The sequence below is a fragment of the Hylobates moloch genome, unplaced genomic scaffold (assembly GCF_009828535.3).
Source record: "Hylobates moloch isolate HMO894 unplaced genomic scaffold, HMol_V3 SCAFFOLD_9, whole genome shotgun sequence".
NCBI classification, from domain to species: Eukaryota; Metazoa; Chordata; class Mammalia; order Primates; family Hylobatidae; genus Hylobates; species Hylobates moloch.
Genome location: NW_026652284.1, coordinates 14,366,381 through 14,390,331, shown reverse-complemented (window position 1 = coordinate 14,390,331; position 23,951 = coordinate 14,366,381). Strand labels below are relative to the sequence as shown.

Below are 23,951 nucleotides of genomic sequence, written 5' to 3'. Positions count from 1 at the left end.
TCTTTTTAATTTCTAGATGGCAGCAGTTCCTGTTCTGAATAATCTACAATTTATTTAACCATCTTCCTATTGATGGACATGTGGGTTGTTTTCAGCTGGGGCTTTGTTCCTATGGCAGCGTGTGGAGCTCTAGCACTTCCCATTTTATGGGTGCCTGGTGGACCATTGCATGGTATCAGAGTTAATATTCATAATAGTAACAGTGAACATTATTGAGTACTTGCTGCATAAGTGTGATTTTTGGGCAATCCACTAAAGCAGGAAAACAGACAAACATGATGAGGGTATGAAGCTAAGGAAGAAGACTGGTTCTGGAATTGGCCACGTGCATTACTATCCTGTAAAGGAGGCAGGCAGAATACAAAGCTCATCTGTTGTTATTTGGTTCTGGGAAATGTCAACGTGAGTCATTTAGGACCAACAGTCAGAATTTGAAACTTCCTATTTTTTTTGGAAGGTGTTTTATTTCCTGTTTGTTGTGAATATTTATTCCTGGTAGGAGGGTAATTCTGAAGGGTAAATAACAACAACAATAGTAAGATCACTTAATTTTTTTTACTTTATTATTATTATTATTTTTTGAGATAGTGTCTTACTCTGTCATCCAGGGTGGAGTGCGGTGGTGTGATCTCGGCTCACTGCAACCTCTGCCTCCCAGGTTCAAGCAATTCTCTCACCTCAGCCTCCCGGGTAGCTGAGACTACAGGCGCACCACCATGCCTGGCTAGTTTTTGTATTTTTTGATAGAGACAGGGTTTCCCCATGTTGGCCAGGCTGGTCTTGAACTCCTGACCTCAAGTGATACACCCGCCTCAGCCTCCCAAAGTGCTGGGATTATAGGTATGAGCCAGCATGGCTGGCCCAAGGTCACTTTAAATAATGCGAATATCACTTTGTAGTATACACAGTGTTTTTTCAGGTCATCAAAACCACCCTGTGCTGTGGTAGACAGGGCAAACCCGTCTGTTATTATACACTGCTTACAGAGGAGGAAGCTGGGCTCTGAGAGCAACAGTCACAAAGTGAGTTTCAGTGCAGAGCTAGGACTTGGGCCTAGGTCTTCTGGCTTAATAGAGCGACTGCCCCATTTTCCATGAGCTGCTGAGAGATGTCCTTTTTAGGTGCTGGGCCTTAGACTCCTGAGTACTGCATGGGAATGCTTCCCAAGGTAGGTTTCATGGTGACCCACAAAGGAGGAGCTGTGTATTCATATGTATGGGAAGGTCTGGCTGAGCAAGAATAGGGCCAGCAGCAGAGCCTTTAATAAGTGAATACAGGAAAGGATGCTGTAGGTCAGTGTTTCACACTGGGAACGATTTTTCCCCGACCTCCAAGGGACATTTGACAATGTCTAGAGACAAATCTGGTTGTTATAGCTGAGGGTGGGTGGGTGCTACTGGCATCTAGTGGGTAGACAGAGATGCTGCCAAAACCCAACAGTGTACAGAGTAGCTCTGCACAATAAAGAAGAATCTGGCCCAAAGGGTTAGTGTGGTGGGGCTGAGTACACACACCACACTCATACATATTCATTGAGCATGAGTGTCAATGAATAATAATGTGGACACATCAGTTTTATTGAGGTGTCAAGTGTGTCGGGTATTGTTCTATGTGCCTCACATGTATTAATCGTTTGAGGTGTCATCACAATCCTATGAGGTTGGTAGTTGCTCCTATTATCCTGTAACACAGATGGGGAAATCAGAGGCCCAGAGACTCTGAGCTCCTTGCCCATTGTGACACAGGTGCTAAGTGTTGGAGTTGGGATTTGAACCCAAGTACCTCGGACTCACTCCGTCACTGTCTCGTGAAGAACAAGTGGCTCATTCTCTTTCTTGTCCCTATATTTGTGCCATTACTCATTAGCTCACGCAAATGTTTACTAAGTACCTGTTGGGTTCTAGGTGTTGAGGATGCAGCTTCGAACAAGGATGCCCAGTCCTTGCCTTCAGGTGGAGAGGGGCAGATACTCAATTCATGTCTGCATAATTTGGTCTTTATTCACGGCTGTGGGTAGTGCTATGAAGCTGAACACGGTGCTTTAGAGGTGCATCATCAGGGGACCCACCAGAGAGAGTGGCTTTGTCTTTGTATATTCAGAGGAAAATGCCTTTTCCTTCAGAATGGAAGGAACTTTCTTAGTTTCAGACGTGATGCCTTGTGTGTAACTGCTTGTTCCAGCCAGGGCCTCCTGCCTGGGAGGGCTGGGAGAACTGCTGGTGGCTGTGTTCTCATGATTCTCCAGAGAAATAGAACCAATAGGGGGTGTGCGTATGTGTATAAAACAGCATCTTTTGTTCAATGCTGCATCCCCAACACCTAGAACTCAACAGGTACTTAGTAAACATTTGCATGACCTAATGAGTAATGGCACAAATACAGAGACAAGAAAGAGAATGAGCCGTTTGTTCTTTTTTTTTTGAGACGGAGTCTTGCTCTGTTGCCCAGGCTGGAGTGCAGTGGCGCGATCTCGGCTCACTGCAAGCTCTGCCTCCTGGGTTCATGCCATTCTCCCGCCTCAGCCTCCCGAGTATCTGGGACTACAGGCACCTGCCACCATGCCCAGCTAATTTTTTTGTATTTTTTTTGGTAGAGATGGGGTTTCACCGCGTTAACCAGTATGGTCTCGATCTCCTGACCTCGTGATCCGTCCGCCTCGGCCTCCCAAAGTGGTGGGATTACAGGTGTGAGCCACCGTACCTGGCCAAGCCATTTGTCCTTTATGAGGCAGTGATGGAGTGAGTCTGAGGTACTTGGGTTCAAAGCCCATCTCCAACACTTAGGAGCCGTGTCACGGTGGACAAGTAGTTGAGTCTCTGGGCCTCTGTTTTATATATATACATATACACACATACACACATAGATATATATAGAAAGATACATGCATTTTTGTGTGTGTGTATATATATCTATCTATATATATATATATCTTTATCTAAAAACATATTTATTACAAGGAATTGGCTCATGCAATTATGGAGGCTGAGAAGTTCCAAGATCTGCCATCTGCAAGTTGGAGACCAGGCAAGCTGGTGGTGTATTTCCACTCTGAGTCTGAAGGCCTGAGATCCAGGAGCACCAATGGTAGAAGTCCCATTCCAAAGGCAGGAGAAGATGATGTCCCAGCTCAAGCAGTGAGACAGAGAGAGATCAAATTCTCCCGTTCTCCACTGTTTCGTTCTATTCAGGCCCTTGACGGATTGGACGCAGCCCACCCTCCTGGGGAGGGCCATCTGCTTTACTCTGTCCACCTATTCAAATCCCATTCTCATCCCCAAAACACTCTCACAGGCACACCGAGAAATACTGTTATATTTAACCAAATATCTGGGTACCCTGTGATCTAGTCAGGTTGACCTGTGAACTCAACCATCAGTGGCTTTCTCCAGTCATGCCTTACCTGGGTTGGAACTTTCTTGAAAGTAGAAGTTGGCTTTTCAGCCCTACCTGACTTCCTGGTCCCTTTGCTCTGGGGCTGGTGGCTGTGCTCACCTCCCATTACAACTCAGGGTCTCTGAGCCCCCAATTCCCCTCTGGCAAATGGGGATGTGTGCCAGTACTTCTGTGCTGAAGGGCCTGCTCTGAGGAGTAAGCGAGGCAGTGTGTGGAGGGACTTCACATGGGGCCTCCTATTGAGTGAGCCTTGGGTCTCGTTGGTCAGCTCTGCTTCCTTCTGTGATTTCTAAATTGCCAAGGGCTGGGGAGGGCCAGTCCTAGGGCATCTTCCCTTCTGTAGGGTCCCCCAGTTCCCCTCTTTCTTTCTGTATCCTGATTGAAAATCACAGAGTGCTTTGACCACCCTGTGATCCAGCCAGCGGCTCAGACTGGAGCCCAAACCTGGGCCTTAAACATTCTCAGGCATAGATAAAGGTATGTAGGTAGGCCGGGCACGGTGGCTCACGCCTGTGATCCCAGCACTTGGGGAGGCCAAGACAGATGGATCACTTGAGGCCAGTAGTTCGAGACCAGCCTGGCCAACATGATGAAACCCTGTCTCTACTAAGAATGCAAAAATTAGCTGGGCGCGATGGTGTGTGCTTGTAATCCCAGCTACTTGGGAGGCTGAGGCAGGAGAATTGTTTGAACCTGGGAGACAGAGGTTTCAGTGAGCCAAGATTGTGCCATTGTACTCCAGCCTGGGTGACAGAGTGGGACTCCGAAAAAAAAAAAAAAAAAATTAGCTAGGTATGGTGGTGTAGTCCCAGCTACTTGGATAGCTTAGGTGGGAGGGTAACTTGAGCCCAGCAGGCAAAGTTTGCAGTGAGCTGAGATTGCACCACTGCACTCCAGCCTGGACAACAGAATGAGACTCCATCTCCAAAAAAAAAAAAAAAAGGTATCTAGGTTATCACCCAAAACACTGAAAGAAACTGGCCCTGGCCCTGAGCCAAATTCCTTAAACCCTCATATAAACTCCTTACCCTGACCCTTTCACTATGGACCAAACCTAGGTAGACACCTGTTTTTTTTTCTTGCTGCCCCCTCTCGAGGATTGCTTTGGCCAGATCGCCCTGGCATTTATTGCTTCTTTCTTTGGAAACCCAACTGGCCCCATCTTAGGACAGTTTGGGGCACTCCCTTGTGGGAACTCTTCTGCTGCCACTTCTGGGGTGATTCCAGCATAGGTTCGGAGGGACAAAACCCATTCCTTCCCTTGGGTGGCAGAGAGGATGTGCTTGCCCTCTTCTGTTTGTGCTGGAGACCTGGGCACATGCCCAGTGACTCAGGCTGGAAGACTGATCCTTTTGCACACACTTAGCCATGTGTGTTTATTGTCCCCATGGGAGTGGTCATTTCGGGAGAAACTGGTCTCATGCACCTTGTATCTGACCATGTCACCCAACTTGAGGGGCCCTGAACGTGCCATGCTCTTGCAGCCTCCCTGCCTTTGCTCATGCCGGGGCCTCTGCCTGGAGTGTCTCCTCTCCCTCTTTCTTTGGGCACCCCTTGGTTGATTTGCTCCCTCCATGGGCCCCTGTAGCCCTTGGCCTCTTGAGAGCAGTCATTTTGCTTTATCAATAGATATTTCTAATTTGGGGAATGAGTGAATTCCTCAGAAGTGGATAGTGGTTATATTTTTGGGGTGCAGTGGAATTTTTGAAATGAGCAAATGTTCTCAGAATTAAGTCTGTGGATGAACAGGCATTTTCAGGGTAGGTAAAACCATTTCTAACTTTAAAAATGGGATGTGAATGGGATGTGAGTGCTTTTCTGCTGTGGCCTTTAAGCTGGCAGAATAGTTCAGACCTGCTGTAAGCAAGGAATGGCACTGTTATTGGAGCAGGAGTATGGGCTCCACTGCAATTTGGAGGTGGCCACTGTATTCTCCTTGTTTAAAAAAGAAAAAATGTAGGCTGGGTGTGGTGGCTCACGCCTGTAATCCCAGCACTTTGGGAGGGCGAGGCAGATGGATCACCTGAGGTCAGGAGTTTGAGACCAGCCTGGCTAACATGGTGAAACCCCGTCTCTACTAAAAATACAAAAATTAGCCAAGTGTGGTGCGGGTGCCTGTACTCCCAGCTACTTGGGAGGCTGAATGAAGCAGGAGAATTGCTTGAACCCAGGAGGCAGAAGTTGCAGTGAGCCAAGATCGCACCACTGCACTCCAGCCTGGGCTACAGAGTGAGACTCTGTCTCCAAAAAAAAGAAAAAACACTCATAACCTTTTAGGCTGGTGGCCAGTCAACTTCTTGCTAACGGAAATGAAAACTCTTTTGACATTGATGGAAAATAATCATTTTTATTCATTTATTCATTCTGCAAGTATTTCCTGAGGCCCTGCTGTGCGCGGGGCCCCTATGGACTCTGCAGACAGTGAGCATCCGCTCTCCTGAGCTTCCCTCACCTCTTTCTGCTCTGGAATTTCTTCTCAATGAGACCACACCATTTCTATACTCTCTGGTGTCTGGCTTTTTTTTTTTTCTTTTGAGATGGAGTTTTGTTCTTGTTGCCCAGGCTGGAGTGCAGTGGCATGATCTCGACTCACTGCAACCTCTGCCTCCCAGGTTCAAGCGATTCTCTTGCCTCAGCCTCCCGAGTAGCTGGGATTACAGGTGCCTGCCCCTTGCCTGGCTAATTTTTTTTTTTGTATTTATTTATTTATTTATTTATTTATTTTTTGTATTTTTAGTAGAGACGGGGTTTCACCACGTTGGCCAGGCTGGTCTCGAACTCCTGACCTCAGGTGATCTGCCCGCCTCGGCCTTCCAAAGTGCCAGGATTATAGGCGTGAACCACCGCACCTGGCCTTACGTAGCACATTTTCAAGGCTATCCTGCGTTCCATGTATCAGTGAATCGGCGTCATTCATCTGAGGTGAATACCCAAGATTCATTGTCTTCACAGCCACGGAAGACTAGGACACGGACATACAGTGAGGTTCAGAGTGGAAGTATAATAGGTGAAAGAAAGAGAAGAGCTCTCTCTGCTGCAGAGAGAGGGGTCCCAGAGAAATGGGTTGCTGCTTCTGCAATGAAATGCAAGGGGTTTTACAGATGAGCCTGAGGAGATGGTGTCTGATTTACATAGGACACAAAGATTGGTCAGACCAGGTGTTTCATTTGCATAGGATGCATAAAACTGGTTAGGGCTAGGTGTGCCATTTGCATATGGTGTGAAAAGCTGGCCATCCCCACTCCAATCTTGTATTATGCAGATGGGTTCTCTACTTGGCCAGTGCCATGTTGCCTACTTCTTTACTGTACTTGTGGTGACAAAAGGGAAGATAGAGCCTCCTTGTTGAATATACCTGGCCCCGTGGTAGCCCTTTTCTATTGGCACACCTGCTGGCATTCACTCATGTGAGCTTCCAGATTGCTTATCTTTGTCTGCAGCTTGATTTTTCAGGCTGCTCTTTGTTAGAAAAGAAATTATTTGAGGCTGGGTGCAGGGGCTCACGCCTGTAATCTCAACACTTTGGGAGGCTGAGGTGGGCGGATCAACTGAGGTCAGGAGTTTGAGACCAGACTGGCAAACATGGTGAAACCCCGTCTCTACTAAAAATACAAAAAAATTACCCGGGCATGGTGGTGGGTGCCTGTAATTCCAGCTACTTGGGAGGCTGAGACAGGAGAATTGCTTGAATCTGGGAGGTGGAGTTTGCAGTGAGCCAAGATTGCGCCATTGCACTCCTGCCTGGGCGACAAGAGTGAAACTCCATCTTAAAAAAAAAAAAAGAAACGATTTGGGGGTTTTGTTAAAAGGGAAATTCTGCCAAGGACTGTTTTACCCTCACTATCTGCCTAAATAATTTCTTTCTGTCTCCTGTATCATCAGTAGCTCATTCCTTTTTAGGCTGTATAATGTTCTCTTGTGTGGCTGTATCACAATTTGTATATCTACCAAACTGTTGTTGGATTGGTTGTTTCCATGTTGGGGCATGATGAATAAGGCCTCAGGGAACATTTTGGCCAAGTCTTTTGTGCCCGTTTGCACTCCTTGCTCTTTGATATATACCTGAGAGCGGACTTGCTGTCAGAGGGTAGGTGTGTGTTTAACTTTGTTGGAAAGCTCTAAACAGATCTCCAAGGTGGCTCTCCCACCAGCAGAGCCTGAGGGTCTGAGTTCCCGCTGCTCTGTTCTTGGGGGGCTGTCCTCACAGAGCCCCTTAACCCCTCCTCTGCTGTACCCCAACATTCATGTTTCTCTCTTTCTCTGCCTCTTCAGGTGCTCTTGAGAGTTTGAGGGGAAATGCAGATTTGGTGAGTCTCCATGAAATTTGGGGCCAGTAGCTCGGGCTCTGGGCCCTTCCCTCTCTACCTCTCAGGTCCTTCCCTGCAGGTGTGTCAGGAGCCCAGGGAACCCAACCCTAAGCGGGGCAGTGGGGTCTGGTCCCAGCCTCCCTGACTCCGGCCCAGCACCTGCTGGGGCAGATTGTTCAACCCTGCGCTTCCTCATCTGCAAAGCTGGTGGCAGAAGCAGGGCAGACCTGACAAGGGGCGGGCATCGGGATCCAGACCAAGTCGCCACTCTCTCATTCATAAGTATTTATTGTGTGGCTCCCTGCTCTGTGCTGGGGCCACCTGGGAAGGAGCCATCAGTCATTTAGGGGAGAGAGAAGTTAGACAAATGAGTATATAAATAGAAATAGTGATAAGTACCATCAACAAAAGAACAGGCTGCCTTGAGAGAGAATTACAAGCAGACTGAGCCTGGGGAGGGAGCAGCCTTGGGTGCCTCCAGGTGGCCTAGGCATGGTTCTGCTGACAGAGTTCTCAGGTACACCCCTGGCCTAGGTGACCCGTGAGGTCCTTTGAGATGAATGCTCATGGCTATTGGATTTCCAGGTTACCAGCTCCCTTCCCTTAATACCAAGATGGGGGGGTACCTTCTAGTGCTAGTCTTTCCTGCAGTTGCTTCTCTTTTGCCCTGGAATGCCAGGTGGAGACCCTGCTACTCCTTGTGCAGGAGGGCAGACCCCGTTTTCTTCCCACCTCTCCAGACTGTCCCCTGGGGAGCGCGGGGAGAGCCCAGGTTTACGTGGGTCCCTGTGCTGGCAGGCTTACATCCTGAGCATGGAGCCCTGTGGCCACTGCCTCATTATCAACAATGTGAACTTCTGTCGTGAGTCCGGGCTCCGCACCCGCACTGGCTCCAACATTGACTGTGAGAAGTTGCGGCGCCGCTTCTCCTCGCTGCATTTCATGGTGAAGGTGAAGGGCGACCTGACTGCCAAGGTACACTCACTATCTGTGGAGGGAGACAGGGTGGGGGGCAGCGGGTGGGGAAGTATCTTTCGAGGGACTCCAAAAGCCAGCTGACTCCCCAGGCAAGTCCTTACATCTGGAGGACCATGGCTGTGTGACCTCCTGTGCTTCAGTTTCCTTGTCTGGAAAGCAGGAATAGTACCTGCTTCCTTGGGTTGTTTTGGGGGTTAGATGAACAATGCCCAAGCATAGCACCTTCTCCCTGAAAACGGTGGCTATTACGACTGCTGGGACTGTCAGCACTTCGGTACTGGCCCTGGGAAGCCGAGAAAGTGCTCTGCCCAGGCCTTTGGGCTGGGCCCTTTGTTGTTGTTTTATTTTTTTGGGGGGGCGGAGGCACAGAGTCCCACTTTGTCATCCAGGCTGGAGTGCAGTGGCATGATCTTGGCTCACTGCAACCTCCACCTCCCAGGTTCAAGCAATTCTCCTGCCTCAGCCTCCTGAGTAGCTGGGATTACAGGTGCGTGCCACTACACCTGGCTAAATTTTTTTTTGTATTTTTAGTAGAGACGGGGGTTTCACCACGTTGGCCAGGCTGGTCTCGAACTCCTGACTTCAAATGGTCCGCCTGCCTTGGCCTCCCAAAGTGCTGGGATTACAGGCATGAACCACCATGCCTGGCCAGGCTGGGCCCTTTTATTGTCAGGAAGGGCCCAGTCTGCATCCAGACCTATCGGTGCTTCTGGCTCACCTGCAGCCCTTTCTTGTAGGAAATGGTGCTGGCTTTGCTGGAACTGGCGCGGCAGGACCACGGTGCTCTGGACTGCTGCGTGGTGGTCATTCTCTCTCACGGCTGTCAGGTAGGAAGCCTCCCTCTCCTTCTTGGGCAGGCATTGGGTAAAGGCCGTGCCAAGAGGCTGTGCAGGGGCCATGTCCCTTCCTGTGTCCAAAACACCCTTGGCTTTGTGGAAAAGGGCTGTGGGGCCCTGCCCACCTCCCGTTGTTTTCTTGGAGCCATGTGGTCCTCTGAGGAGTTGGCTGCACCGTCCTGGGCAGGTCGGTGTTCCTGGGAGAAGCCCTCTGGGAGAGGGAGGGCAGAGACCAGGTCTGCTCACGAAGCTCCTGCCCCCAGAGTTTGTTCAGAGGCAGGTACAGCACACATGTTGTCTCAGCTCCTGTCTCTGTCCTGTGAGGCATTGCCCCAGGCCCCTTGCTGCTGGTGGGACTCAGGACACCAAGCCCACTGGGGGCTTGGCCCCTTATGTATTTGTCATTGTGATTAAGCCCTTACCCCTTCCTGGGCCTCAGTTTCCTCATCTTTTAAGTTGAGGAGTTGGACAGATCACAGTTACAAGCTGGGGCCTGGAGTCCCCCTGTGGTCTGCATGGTGTTTTGAAAACTGGCAAATTTCACATAAAAATCAGGATGTCTAGTTTCTCTTGACAAACCGCAAAGGTCTGGCCTGACGAGGCCAGCATCCTCAGCCAGTAAAACTCCAGCCTGTGGCTGGGCAGGGCTTTCCCTTTGGTCCTTTCCCTCATAATGTGGTTCCTAGAGCTCGTGAGGAATGTGGACTCCCAGGCCCTACCCTGGACCTCTCCATTCCGAGTCCACCCAGCAACAAGGTTTCCAGGTGATTTCCATGCACTTGAGGTCTGAGCTGAACTGATTTAAAGCAGCCACTCTCAGCGTGGAGCTGCCTCAGTCAGAGGGGCCTGGAGGACCAGACTGCTGATTAGGAGGTCTGGGTGGAGCCCAGGAATCGCATTTCTTACAAGTTCCCAAGCGATATTGATGCCGCTGCTGCAGGGGCCAAACTTTGAGAACCACTGGTCTAGAGGCCGCAGCCAGCACTCTCCAGGCACACTGGCCCCTAGAGGCACATGAGTTTGACATGCGACCCCTTGCTGTCAAGGTATCTTTCCAGATGCTGACCAGGGTCTTTCCAGAACCAACCTGCTCTGTCTCAATCAGCCTCGTGCCCCTGGCTTTGACCTTCCGAATCCTTGGCTCCCACAAAACCTCTGAACAGGCTGTTGGATTCCTACTCCAACTTCTTGGTTTTATAACCAGGGTTCTTGGTCTTCTAGGCCAGCCACCTGCAGTTCCCAGGGGCTGTCTACGGCACAGATGGATGCCCTGTGTCGGTCGAGAAGATTGTGAACATCTTCAATGGGACCAGCTGCCCCAGCCTGGGAGGGAAGCCCAAGCTCTTTTTCATCCAGGCCTGTGGTGGGGGTAAGCAGCTCCTCGGCCTCCCTCTGGGTGGGTCTGGTGGGGAGGGAGCCGCCACCTGCTTCTTTCTCCAGCCTGCCCCTCACAGGGCCCATGAGGTCTCTCCAGGCAGTCAGAGGGTACCACACATGGTCCCTTTTTGGCAGCACCTCTGCCTGGCTGGAGCAGGCCCCACTCTGTCTACTTTGTAGAGGTCAGAGTCTTCTGTTTCATGGCACAGTGGCATCATGGGCTCGAGTAACTTTGGCAGCTTCAATTCCAAAGACTTGGCAAAAAGAAAGCAGAAAAGAGAGAAGAAACCTCTTTTTATTTTTCTTGTCACCATTCCCCTGACCTCCATCAACTAGACCCCGTTTCCACTATCCCAGAGAAAGGGCGGCCACAGCTAAACTGCATGGAGAAACCAAAGAATTTAAATATTGGAATTTTCAAAAGCATAGTTGTGGGGGTTCGAGGAACATTTAAAGATGACTTGGGCTGGGCGCAGTGTCTCATGCCCAACACTTTGGGAGGCCGAGGCAGGAGGATTGCTTGAGCCAGGAGTTCGAGTCCAGCCTGGGCAACACAGCGAGATCCTGTCTCTATTTTTGTTTTGTTTTTTAAACGATTACTTGGATTCTTTGTAGTTTTGCCGTATGCTCTGATTTTAAACTTAACTCCTATTACAGTGTTACCTGATTTTCTTATAAAAAAGGAGAGAAGAGAGACAAACATGGGGTTCCTAGTTTGTGGGTCATGACAGGAATATCAGGGAGCACTAGAAATTCTGTCCCAGGGAGTTCCCTCTGCCCTAGGCTCTCCACGGACTGGGACATTCAGAAGTTATATCAGTTCCTTGCCTCCAGCCTGATCTGCCAGAGAAGTGAGCACTGTTATACCATAGCACTGTCCAGCTTGTCCAGCTGTGACATGGGCACCTGTTGTATATTTCTCCTGTGCACATCCAACTGCCCCATCCCTATTCCATGTTGGCAGAGTTGGGTGGAGGCTACCTAGGAGAGCAGTCTCTGGTCACATCATTCATCCAGTAAGTGTTTATTGAGCCCCAGCTGTATATACCAGGCTGTGTGTTAGGTGCTGGGGATAGGGGAAAAACAGAGTTTCAGTCTCCTGGAATTTATAATTTGACATGAACTGTATTAAGTCACTGTCATGACCCATGCCCATGACTTGACCACAAGTGATTGAGAACACTTGATTAACCCTGAATTGGCTACTGACCTATCTATCACACGACCCTGGGCCAGTTCATCTCTAGACAGCTCAGAAAATGGGGAAAATAACAGAACCCACTCCCAAGCTCAGGTGATCCTCCCACCTCAGCCTCCTGCGTAGCTGGGGCTACAGGTGCACACTACCACACCCAGCTAATTTTAGAGACAGGGTTTTGCCATGTTGCCCAGGCTGGTCTTGAACTCCTGGCTTCAAGCAATCTGCCCACTTTGGCATCCCAAAGTGCTGGGATTACAAGCGTGAGCCACTGTGCCTGGGCAACTTTAATAATATTTAATGCACTAATTGGTGTGTATACAGTGACTGGTTCATTTTAATAACTGAAAACCTAGACTACCCCCCACTCCCACCCCAGAGGACCCAGTGTCACATAAGAGTCCCCCACCCCGCTCTCGCCAGCACAGTTCCCTCAGGACAACAGTAACAGGAAGCGAGGAAGGCTGCCACTCTCGGGGCTGTAGAAACCCTGCTCTGCCTCACCTCTTGTCTTATCCACAGTGTGTGGTCCAGCAGTGCTCTTCCTTTGGAGCCTGCGGTCCCTCTTTCTCCTATGACTCAAATGAAAGACAAAAAAGGGCAAGGGAATTAGGAATGCAGGCTGAGCGGGCATACCTGCTTTCTGGACAGTTAGCAGGTCTTGTGCTCCTCCCATGCCCCATCCAGTCTCAGTCTCAACACCAGGGAAGGCCTTTGTCACGTGAATATCTGCCGTCACTCTTAGGACTCGGTAGCAGGGCTTCCAAGGCCTTTGGTAACCTGGGCCCTGCCACTTCACCTCCCCCAGCCTGTCATGCTCCGAGTCCCCAGCATGGCCCAGCCATCCCAGGATGTCCAGGCTCTTGCTTGCTCTTCTACCTGCTCCCCTGGCTAACTCTTTCTTTAAAATTCATTTTTACTTATTTTGTTTTAGAGATGGGGGTCTCACTATATTGCCCAGGTTAGTCTTGAACTGTTGGGCTCAAGTGATACTCCCACCTCCGCCTCCCAAAGTGCTGGGAGAACAGGCATGAGCCACCGTGCCTGGCACCTGGCTGACTCTTAATCATCCATCCTGCTGGTTACAATTTATTGTCACTTCCCTAAACACTCCCTTTCTTGGCCAAAGTCAGGGTTAGCTGGCCTTTGTGCTTCTGCAGCCTCTGTCTCTCCCCTGCCATAGCACTGTCTCATTGTATTGAGATGGGCTTATCCCCTGGTCAGCTCTGAGCGGAGGGCCAGGCCTACCCTGCAGCCAGGCCCCCAGCCTGGCACAGAGCCCACAGTCTGGTTGCGTCTCATGTGGATTGTAATTTGAATTTAAAGGAGAACCATATAAAAGCATCTGTGGTGGTTCACGCCTGTAATCCCAACAGTTTGGGAGGCCGAGGTGGCAGGATCTCTTGAGACGAGGAGTTTGAGACCAGTCTCTATAACAAATTTTAAAACATTAGCCAGGCGTGGTGGTGTGTGCCTATGGTCCCAGCTACTTGGAATGTTTAGGCAGGAAGATGGCTTGAGCCCTGGAGGTCGAGGCTACGGTGAGCCATGTTTGCACTATTGCACTCCGGCCTGGGTGTCAGAGCCAGTCTGTCACCTGTCTCTAAAAAATAAAAAATAAAAAAAAACTATGAGCCAAATTTGGCATAATGTAGATTTCCATCATTAAAACAAAACTCACAGAAAACAGCAAGCTTTCAAAGCCAGCATGCAGTGATTAAGATATCCCTTTGGAGTCAGGTCCTAGCTTTGCCTCCGCAGGCTGCGTGACCTGGTGCTTAACGCTGTTACCACATGGTGGCGCCACATCAGCTGAGAGCAGAAATAGGTCCCCGTTCTTCACTAGTGCCTGGCGAAGTGTCTGTTTACATGCATCAGAACACCTGTCCTGGGTTTTGAGGACTCTTCTATTGCTATTTTATAACTCACTATTGTAATAATTTAAAAATCATTTTTAAATAATAATTTTAAAACCTTCCAACATGTCATCCACCCCTTCATTAGGAGGTAACAGCACCAGGGCTGAAAAATGTGCCTTAAAGTCGATAACTTTGGTGTGCAACGTCAGCGTAATAGGCAACCAAGTGGCTGCCTCTCTGAGGCTGAGCCGTCAATTTTGGGGTGACCCCTCTGGGATTTGAGAGATCGGGCTGAGAAGGCAGAAAGCAATGACAATATGCTGCAGTGGTTGTGGATTTTCTGTGCAGAGGGAATATCTCCTCCTCCTACTGTATATTTATTCTTGTGGGGAATGAGTCCTGCCTTAAGGGGAGTTTTGCATTAATGAGGCTCTCTAAGAACCGAGGCTCTCTAAGAACCAAGCCATGCATACAATGCAGAACACCCTAGGCAAGGCCTTCACATCAGATTTGTGGGCTGAGGCTGACACAGGAACGGAGCTGCCTTAGCACCCCGCCTGACCCCCTCTTTCTTTTCCCCCACACCCCCTGCTCTGATCTGTTGTCTCTTCTCAGCCTCTCTGCTCACCCTGTCTCTTCACCCCGCCTGACCCCCTCTTTCTTTTCCCCCACACTCCCTGCTCTGATCTGTTGTCTCTTCTCAGCCTCTCTGCTCACCCTGTCTCTTCTGGCCATTCTTACGGCATCTCCCGCTTAGGCGTCCCCCTGCCCCCGCAGGCTGCCAGGCAGTCACATTCATGCCTCAGGCCTCCTTGCTGTGCTGCTTCGTCATTCCCAGATACCTGGGGCAGATTCCGGAATCTCTACCAAGAAAACAACCAGAAGCGATGAACCATGAAATCTAGAGAAAAATATGGCGTCACAGATCAAAGAGGCCCCCCTTTGGAGGCTGGGGGCCTCCGTGAGAAGCAGCAGGATAGTTAAGAGGCAAACAAGCATGGGGCAGAATTCCGCGCCCCTCACATCAGCTGGGAGAATACCAATGACCAGTCGTTTCTGAGCTTTAGCTGTGTGGGGCAAGAGGTCAATAGATTTTGGTGTTACTATTATGGGGTTGCCAGAACCACCTCTGTCGCTGCCAGATGGGCTCCCAGCTCCTCTGGGTGAACCGTGACTTCCCTCAGTCACATACATCCAGCCATGCAAACCTGTCTGCGTTGCAGCCACAGCACTTGCTGTCTCTCTCACCAGGACTGTTCTCCCTGATGGTGTCAGGGCCTGGATCACAGTCACATTCTCTCGGAGTGTTTTTGCAGGGGACCCTCTGGACCACTCCTACTCCAACTTCAGCCTATTTTTTAAAAAAAATTCTCTTTTTTTTTCTGCAGTGTATATACATAGTTACATATATATATTAACCAAAGCTCTTGTTAGATGCCTTCTTTCCTGAGTAGCCCTCTGTGCTCCGCCTTATCTCACCCACCACGAGCCCTACTGCAGAAGACCTCATCCCGGAAGACCTCCCTCAGTGTCTCCACTTCAGTGGCTCTGTAGCTGAGCCATGTGGGGCACAAGTCCTGCCAGGACCTCTCGGTTTTCCAAGCTTGGCACTGCCTTTGGGGAGTCTAGATTTTAAAATGGAAAAAACAAAAAATATGGCAACCTAAAAAAAAAAATCATTCAGAATGTTATAAGCTAATACAGCCGTCTCATTTTTGCATCTTCCTTTTGGATTCCATCCCACGAGCACAGTCTGCTTTTCTCAGCTAACATTATCCCTTAAGCAGTTCCCAGATCTCCATGGCCTTCATCATCACTAGCTCAAATGGCTTTATAATGGGCCATTTTCATGACATGCACTAATTTACTAAACCATTTTCCTAATATCAGCCATTTGGGTGATATCTAATTTTTGGCTCACACAACCACAGGTGTCTTTATACAGAAAGCTTTTGACCGCATTTGAATTATTTTCTTAGGAAATTACCGGATTCGAAGGTGTAAACATATCCATGGATTTCATTACCCATGACTTGGTGTCTATTTGGTCTTTTTCTGATGGCTTCTTTGGTTCTAGAAAAGGATTTGCCATAGTGCAGGAAGTACAAGTGATAACACTAGGACAAAATAGGGAACACAAGGAGAGAAGAAAAGTAAAAGTTTGGATTCCAAAAATACATCCTAGGATGTCATGCAGCTTTCTACAGTTCTCTAATGTACAAGTGAATTAAAAATTTAAGGTATACAATGACTGATTTTAGAGATAAAATCACTTTGCAGATGTAAAGAAACATGGAAAAATCCCAGCCATTGGTAATAGTAGACTCAAAAATGAGGTAGGTCAAAGTCCCAGTCAGCCTCTGTCTGGGGGGAAACCCCTTAATTTTTCTGAGTCTCAGTTGCCTAATTACATAAAATGGAATAGTGATAGCTACTTGCTAGAGGTGGCCTGCACATTTTTTACGCTTTCCAGCCACCATTGGAAATAAGATCACTGGCCAGGGGCGGTGGCTCACGCCTTTCATCCCAGCACTTTGGGGGGCCGAGGCGGGCAGATCACAAGGTCAGGAGATCAAGACCATCCTGGCTAACACGGTGAAACCCCATCTCTACAACAAATTAGCCAGGTGTGGTGGCACATGCCTGTAGTCCCAGCTACTTGGGAGGCTGAGACAGGAGAATTGCTTGAACCCAGGAGGCGAAGCTTGCAGTGAGCCATCGCGCCACTGCACTCCACCCTGGATGACAGAGCAAGACTCTGTCTCAAAAAAAAAAAAAAAAAAGATCACTTTCAAGATCCATGGAATCTGGTGTTCTATAGTTCTATATCTGGTATTTGCAAGACAGAAGTCAGGAATAGGGACCCCAGACACATTTCTTCCCTTGGTTGTCTTAAAGGGGACATTGTGACCTTGACAGCCTGAGTAAAGGGTTTGAGTGAGTGCCTATGATATAGTGGACAGTTTCCTCAACTATATTTCTACGAAAAGACAAGTTTTATATGGCTTTTTAAAAATTGTGGCAAAATACATATAACATAAAATTTACTATCTTAACCATTTTTTTGGGATGATTGCTTGAGCTTAGGAGTTTGAGGCTGGAGTGAGCTAAGATCATGCCACTTCAATCTGGGCAACAGAGCAAAAGTGTGTCTCTTAAAAAAAAAAAAATGCCTGTAATCCCAGCACTTTGGGAGGCCAAGGCAGACAGATTGCTTGAGCCAGGAGTTTGAGACCAGCCTGGGCAACATGGCAAGATCCTGTCTCTACAAAAAATACAAAAATTAACTGGGTGTGGTGGCACCTGTAGTCCCAGCTACTTGAGAGGCTGAGGTGGGGGGATCACTTGAGCCTGGGAGGTCAAGGCTGCAGTGAGCTGTGATTGCACCACTGCACTCCAGCCTGGGTGACAGAATGAGACTCTCTCTCAAAAAAAAAAAAAAAACAAAAACAACAAACAATCCCTCAAAACAAAACAAAACAAAAAACCACTGCCCTCTCCCCACTGAATGGTCCTGCCACCCTTTTCAAAATTCATTTGACCATGAATGTGAGGGTACATGTCTAGGCTCTATTCAATGACACTGACCTATGTCTGTCTTTATGCCAGTACCATACTGTTTTGATTACTGTAGCTTTGTAGTAAGTTTTGAAATCAGAAAGTGTGAGTCCTCCAATTTTGCTTTTTCCAGATTGTTTTGTCTATTTGGGATCCCTTGAGATTCTCGTGTGGATTTTAGGATAGATTTTATTTCTGCAAAAAACATCATTGGGATTTTGATAGGGATTGCATTTAATCTATAGATTGCTTTGGGTAGTATTGAGATCTTTAAGTTTTCTAATCCATGAACATAGGATATATTTCCATTTATTTATATCTTTTTTTTTTTTTTTTTTTGAGACAGAGTCTGGCTCTGTTGTCAGACTGGAGGGCTATGGCGCCATCTCGGCTCACTGCAACCTCTGACTCCCTGGTTCAAGCAATTCTCCTGCCTCAGCCTCCTGAGTAGCTGGGATTACAGGCACTCGCCACCATGCCCAGCTAATTTTTGTATTTTTAGTAGAGATGGGGTTTCACCATGTTGGCCAGGATGGTCTCAATCTCCTGACCTAGTGATCCACCAGCCTCGGTCTCCCAAAGTGCTGGGATTACAGGCATGAGCCACTGTGCCTGGCCTATATCTTGTTTGTCTTCCTTTCTTTCTTTCTTTCTTTCTTTCTTTCTTTCTTTCTTTCTTTCTTTCTTTCTTTCTTTCCCTTTCTTTCTTTCTTTCTTTCGTCTTCTTTCTTTCTCTTTTTCTTTCTTTCTTCCTTTTTCTTTTCTTTTTTCTTTCTTTTCTCCTTTCCTTTCCTTTCCTTTCCTTTCCTTTCCTTTCCTTTCCTTTCCTTTCCCTTTCCCTTTCCCTTTCTTTTTCTTTTTCTTTTTTTGATGGAGTCCTGCTCTGTTGCCCAGGCTGGAGTGCAGTGGCACGATCTTGACTCACTGCAACCTCCACCTCCTGGATTCAAGCGATTTTCCTGCTTCTGCCTCCCAAGTAGCCGGGATTACAGGTGCCCACCACCACGCCTGGGTAATTTTTGTATTTTTTAGTAGAGATGGGGTTTTACCATGTTGGCCAGGCTTGTTTCAAACTCCTGACCTCAGGTGATCTGCCCGTCTTGGCCTCCCAAAGTGCTGGGATTACAGGGGTGAGCCACTGTGCCCAGCTCTTTTTCCTTTTTGAGACTGGGTCTTGCTTTGTCACCCAGGCTGAAGTGCAGTGGCTCGATCACGGCACACTGCATCCTCAACTGCTTGGACTCAAGTGGTTCTCCCACCTCAGCCTCATGAGTAGCTGGGACCACAGGCATGTGCCACCACACCTGGCTAAATTTTTTATTATGTGTAGAGATGAGGTTTTGCTGGTCTGGGACTCCTGGGCTCAAGGGATCCACCTGCCTCAGCCTCCCAAAGTGTTGAGATTACAGGCTTGAGCCATGGCGTCCAGCCTTCTTTAATTTCTTTCAGCAATGTTTTGTAGTTTTCATTTTACAAGTCTTTCATCTTGGTTAAGTTAATTTCTAACTATTTTATTATTTTTGGTGCTATTGTAAATGGAACCATTTTTGTAATTTCTTTTTCTGATTGTTCATTGTTAGTGTATAGAAATGGAAGTATTTTTTGTGGTTGGCTTCGTATCCTGCTAATATGCTAATTTTATTTGTTCTAATAGTGTTTAATCTTTAGGGTTTTCTGCATATAAAATCATACCCTCTGTGAGTAGAGATAATTTTACTCCTTCTTTCCAATTTGAATGTCTTTTCTTTTTCTTGCCTCCTTGCTCTATTAACTTCTAGTAATGTGTTGAATAGAAGTGGCAAAAGCAGGAATTCTTGCCTTCTTCCTGATCTTATAGAAAAAGGTTTCAGCCTTTCACCATTGAGTATAATGTTTGCTGTGGGTTTTTCATATATGGCTTTTATTATGTTGAGGTAGTTTCCTTCTATTCTGAGTTTGTTGACTGTTTTTATCATGAAAGCTTGTTGAATTTTGTCACGTGCTTTTTTCTGCATCAATTGAGTTGATGATGTAAGGTTTTTTTCATTCTCTTATGAACCCCAAAAATCTGAGACAGGTCTCAGTCAATTTAAGAAGTTTCTTTTGCCAAAGTTAAGGACGCGTGCCCAGGAGACAGGTCTATGCCTTTCTCCGAACATGAATTTTAGGGTTCCAAATTTAAAGGGAAAAGGGCGGGATATTGAGAAGTACACAGTTTTCATGTAAGAGCAGGGTAAGGAAAAAATAGTCATTCATGTCTTTGTCTGGCTCAGTGAATTTGCATTTTTACATTAAGATAACATAGGGCAGGGGAAAATGCAGGGAACCTGCATTTTTACATAAGATAACAAAGACAGATGGGGCAGGGGAATAATCAGATACGCATTTGTGCCAGGTGGGCAGAGGGGTGATGCCTCTGTAAAGATAAGCTATCCATTTACATTGCCATGAGCTCCAAGACAACTATCTTGGAGCTCACCAGGAATTTCCTTGTGGGCAAAATATGAGAGAGGTGTGTAGCTGTTCATCTTGTAGCCATCTTAGTTAGGAACCAAAACAGGGAGGCAGGTTTGTGTGACCCACTTCCCAGCTTGACTTTTCCTTTTGGCTTAATGAGTTTGGGGTCCCAAGATTTATTTTCCTTTCACACTGTTAATGTAGTATATTACACCGACTTTCATATGTTGAACCATCCTTGTCTGTGTATTTCAATGACAAGGGGTGTTTGTTTCTGCTTCCTGCAGAGCAGAAAGACCATGGGTTTGAGGTGGCCTCCACTTCCCCTGAAGATGAGTCCCCTGGCAATAACCCCGAGCCAGATGCCATCCCGTTCCAGGAAGGTTTGAGGACCTTCGACCAGCTGGACGCCATATCTAGTTTGCCCACACCCAGTGACATCTTTGTGTCCTACTCTACTTTCCCAGGTCAGCACATCAGAAGGGCTCGTCCTCGCAGCCAGTGGGTCTTCCTGTCTGCCCTAGAGGCAGCTGTGTGGTGAGAGAAAAGACCAGGGTATGAGTCCTGGTTCTGTCTTTTGCCCCTCTGTGACCCTGAGCAAGTTACTTCTCCTCTCTGAGCTTCGGCTCAGGCTGAGTGGGCAAGGATGCACACTGCAAGGAGGCCTGCACCGTTGGGTTCCTGTGCCTCACTTGCCTCTCCTCTGCCTGACCCTGCCTCTGCCTTCGCATCTTTAGCAGAGGAATAGGAATCGTGCCTCAGGGGTTGCCATGGGGATTAAACAAGGTGGCTGGCACGTCACTGAGCACAGTGCGTGGCACGTAGCAGGTGCAGCAAGCAGTAGTTTCCTTCCTTTTTTTTTTTTTTTTTTTTTTAGTCAGAGTCTCGCTCTGTCCCCCAGGCTGGAGTGCAGTGGCACGATCTTGGCTCACTGAAAGCTCTCCCTCCCAGGTTCACGCCATTCTCCTGCTTCAGCCTCCTGAGTAGCTGGGACTACAAGCACCTGCCACCACGCCTGGCTAATTTTTTGTATTTTTAGTAGAGATGGGGTTTCACCGTGTTAGCCAGGATGGTCTTGATCTCCTGACCTCGTGATCCACCTGCCTCGGCCTCCCAAAGTGCTGGGATTGCAGGTGTGAGCCACCGCGCTAGGCCTTTTTTTTTTTTTTTTTTTTTGAGATGGAGTCTTGCCGTGTCGCCCAGGCTGGAGTGCAGTGGTGTGATCTCAGTTCACTGCAACCTCCACCTCCCAGGTTGAAGTAATTCTCCTGCCTCAGCCTCCTAAGTAGCTGGGATTACAGGCATGCGCCACCACACCCAGCTAATTTTTGTATTTTTAGTAGACACGGGGTTTCACCATGTTGGCCAGGCTGGTCAGGAACTCCTGACCTCAAGTGATTTGCCCACCTCGGCCTTCCAAAATGCTGGGATTACAGGTGTGAGCCCCTGTGTTCAGCAGTTTCCTTCCTTTCTTATGCCTTGGATGAGTCACTTGACTTTTCCAAGCCTTGGTTTCCTTGCTGAGAAAACGGGAATCATAGCCAGAATCAGGAGATGGTCATGAGGGTGAAATAAGATCATGATGAGGGCAGAGCCTCAGGGGCCAGGCTGCTCCTGCTGGATGTATGCATGAGTCAAGGTCTGGAGGGCGCCTGAGCCTGCGTGCATGGCCAGGATGGCGGGGGGCGGGGCCGGCGGGGGGTGGCTCTCCAGCAGTGTTCAGCCCTCCTCCCTCCAAAGGTTTTGTTTCCTGGAGGGACCCCAAGAGTGGCTCCTGGTACGTTGAGACCCTGGACGACATCTTTGAGCAGTGGGCTCGCTCTGAAGACCTGCAGTCCCTCCTGCTCAGGGTGAGTGCTGCTTTCCTTTGCAGAGGAGAGGGGCGGCTGCTGGGGGACGGCGTGTCCTCCTGGGGCTGGGGATTTGGGGGTGAGCAGGGCAGGCCCAAACCAAGGGTAGAAGGTAGTAGACTCCTGCCTCTGAGCCTTGGAGTTGGCACTTTTGTGTCTCTTTATGAGAGGCATTCCTGCCTGTGGTGACGTTTGCCCTTTATTCAAAGAGTTGCCTTCCCTGTCTCCTCCAAGGTCCCCAGGTTGACACCTTCCGCTCCTCCACTGATGGAGCTGGTCCTCAGTGCCAGCTCAGGATGGCTCTGTCCAGACCCTGAAGGCGGGTCATGGGCCCCTCCCTGTACCCTGTGAGCATCATGTAGTCTTCTACTCTTGACCCTCAAGAATTGTGAACCCCTCCTTGTACATCGCCTTTTCAGGAGGCCCCAGTGAGGAAACAGATAGGGAAGCATGGCCTGATAGGCCCAGTCCTACTCCATGGAAACCTGACTCAGAGCAGTTGCTTCCTCTGAGGGTCCCGTAGCCTTGTGGCTGCCTTGGGGAGGCAGCGCGTGTGGGCCCCTGCTGCTCTGCTCAGGTATTCATGCCATGAGAAGGGGCTGCGGGGCTGGGGCCACTCCTTACTCCTTGCAAATATTTCAGTCTGATTTGAACTTTATGAATTTGGAAATTTTGAATTTTGAGTTTTTTAAAGGTAAAGTTGAGGTGCGTGTTCTTTAAGTCCTCCTGCTCAAAGAGGCTGCAGTTTGAGCTGTTTTTAAGGTGTGGGTTGAGTGGACATTCCCTCCAGCCCCTCTTGAATTCTTCCTTCAGTCCAGAGAACTGAACTCACAGAGCTCTCCATGGTCATGTCTTACAGGTCGCTAATGCTGTTTCGGTGAAAGGGATTTATAAACAGATGCCTGGTTGCTTTAACTTCCTCCGGAAAAAACTTTTCTTTAAAACGTCATAAGGCCAGGGCCCCTCACCCTGCCTTCTTGCACTCCAAAGCCTTCCTGCCCCAGGCCTGAAAGTGGCTGAGGCCTGGACTTTCCTGCAACTCAAGGACTTTGCAGCCGGCACAGGGTCTGCTCTTTTTCTGCCAGTGACAGACAGGCTCTTAGCAGCTTCCAGATTGGTGACAAGTGCTGAACAGTGGAGGAAGAGGGACAGATGAATGCCGTGGATTGCACGTGGCCTCTTGAGCAGTGGCTGGTCCAGGGCTAGTGACTTGTGTCCCGTGATCCCTGTGTTCTCTCTAGAGCAGGGATTAACCTCTGCACTACTGACATGTGGGGCCAGGTCACCCTTTGCTGTGAGGCTGTCCTGTGCATTGTGGGATGTTCAGCACTGTCCCTCACCTCAATGCCAGTAACGTGTCTTCCTGAGTGGTGCCAAACAAAAATGTTCTCAGGTGTTGCCAAATATGTCCTGGGGTATAAAACTTTCCTCGCCTGACAACCACTGGTCTGTAGGGATTTTTGGCTACACACAAACCAGTATCATAGATCAGCAAGCTGGGGCCTACTAGAGTCTGAACAGCTGTAATCTATGAATTCTAAGTGAAGTTTTAAAAATTGTTAATTTTTCCTATATTGCATTAATCTTAAAAAATAAATCTGAGGCAAATATGGACTCTCTTTTGCGTATTTCTTCCCTCATTTTGCTCCAACTCTTTCTTCTTCCTTACAAAAGAGACTTTTGCTTTTTTCAAAACATTTCCCCATGTTTTTCTGGGGTCTTGCTATGTTGCTCAGGCTGGTCTCCAACTCCTGGGCTCAAGAGACCCTCCCAAGTAGCTCTAACTGCAGACGTTCACCACTGCACCCAGCCCCATTTATTCATGTCTTATTTCACTTGATCCTTATCCCATCCCAGGAAGGCAACAAGGGTGAGAACCCTGTGCTCAGGGAGGTTAGGTCTCTTGTCCAGAGGAACACAATTATCTAGAGAAGAGACCTGGCCAGAACCTGGGTCCTCTGAGTCCCAGCCGTGCCTCCCATGTGCCTTGCTTGCCAAAGCACCCCCCGGACTGCAGTGTGAATATGCTGTGCAATAGTGACACATTGGGCTTCCCCACAAGGCTCCACCCTGAGGTCTGTTAAGCTGTCCTTATGCCAGCCTATTTCTTGTTTTTTGGGCTTTTTTTTTTGGAGATAGGGTCTCATTCTGTCGCCTAG

At 48.5% G+C, this 23,951-nt stretch overlaps 1 protein-coding gene across 4 annotated transcripts in view; it reads left to right on the top strand.

Moving 5' to 3' along the window:
- The window catches only part of CASP9 (caspase 9), a 32,771-nt gene extending 9,369 nt beyond the window's left edge, over nucleotides 1-23,402 (top strand). For 2 of the 4 annotated variants that reach the window (XM_032759012.2, XM_058444345.1), the window contains 7 exons: nucleotides 7,666-7,700; nucleotides 8,499-8,675; nucleotides 9,416-9,505; nucleotides 10,736-10,883; nucleotides 20,230-20,409; nucleotides 21,683-21,792; nucleotides 22,652-23,402. In XM_032759012.2, the coding sequence (XP_032614903.1) occupies nucleotides 7,666-7,700; nucleotides 8,499-8,675; nucleotides 9,416-9,505; nucleotides 10,736-10,883; nucleotides 20,230-20,409; nucleotides 21,683-21,792; nucleotides 22,652-22,744 (833 nt within the window). In that variant the 3' untranslated portion in view covers nucleotides 22,745-23,402. Of the gene's footprint in view, nucleotides 1-7,665; nucleotides 7,701-8,498; nucleotides 8,676-9,415; nucleotides 9,506-10,735; nucleotides 10,884-14,786; nucleotides 15,292-20,229; nucleotides 20,410-21,682; nucleotides 21,793-22,651 lie in introns of those variants that run through there. The other 2 variants (XM_032759013.2, XM_058444346.1) reach the window with 2 other exon arrangements.
- Nucleotides 23,403-23,951: the final 549 nt, after the last annotated feature.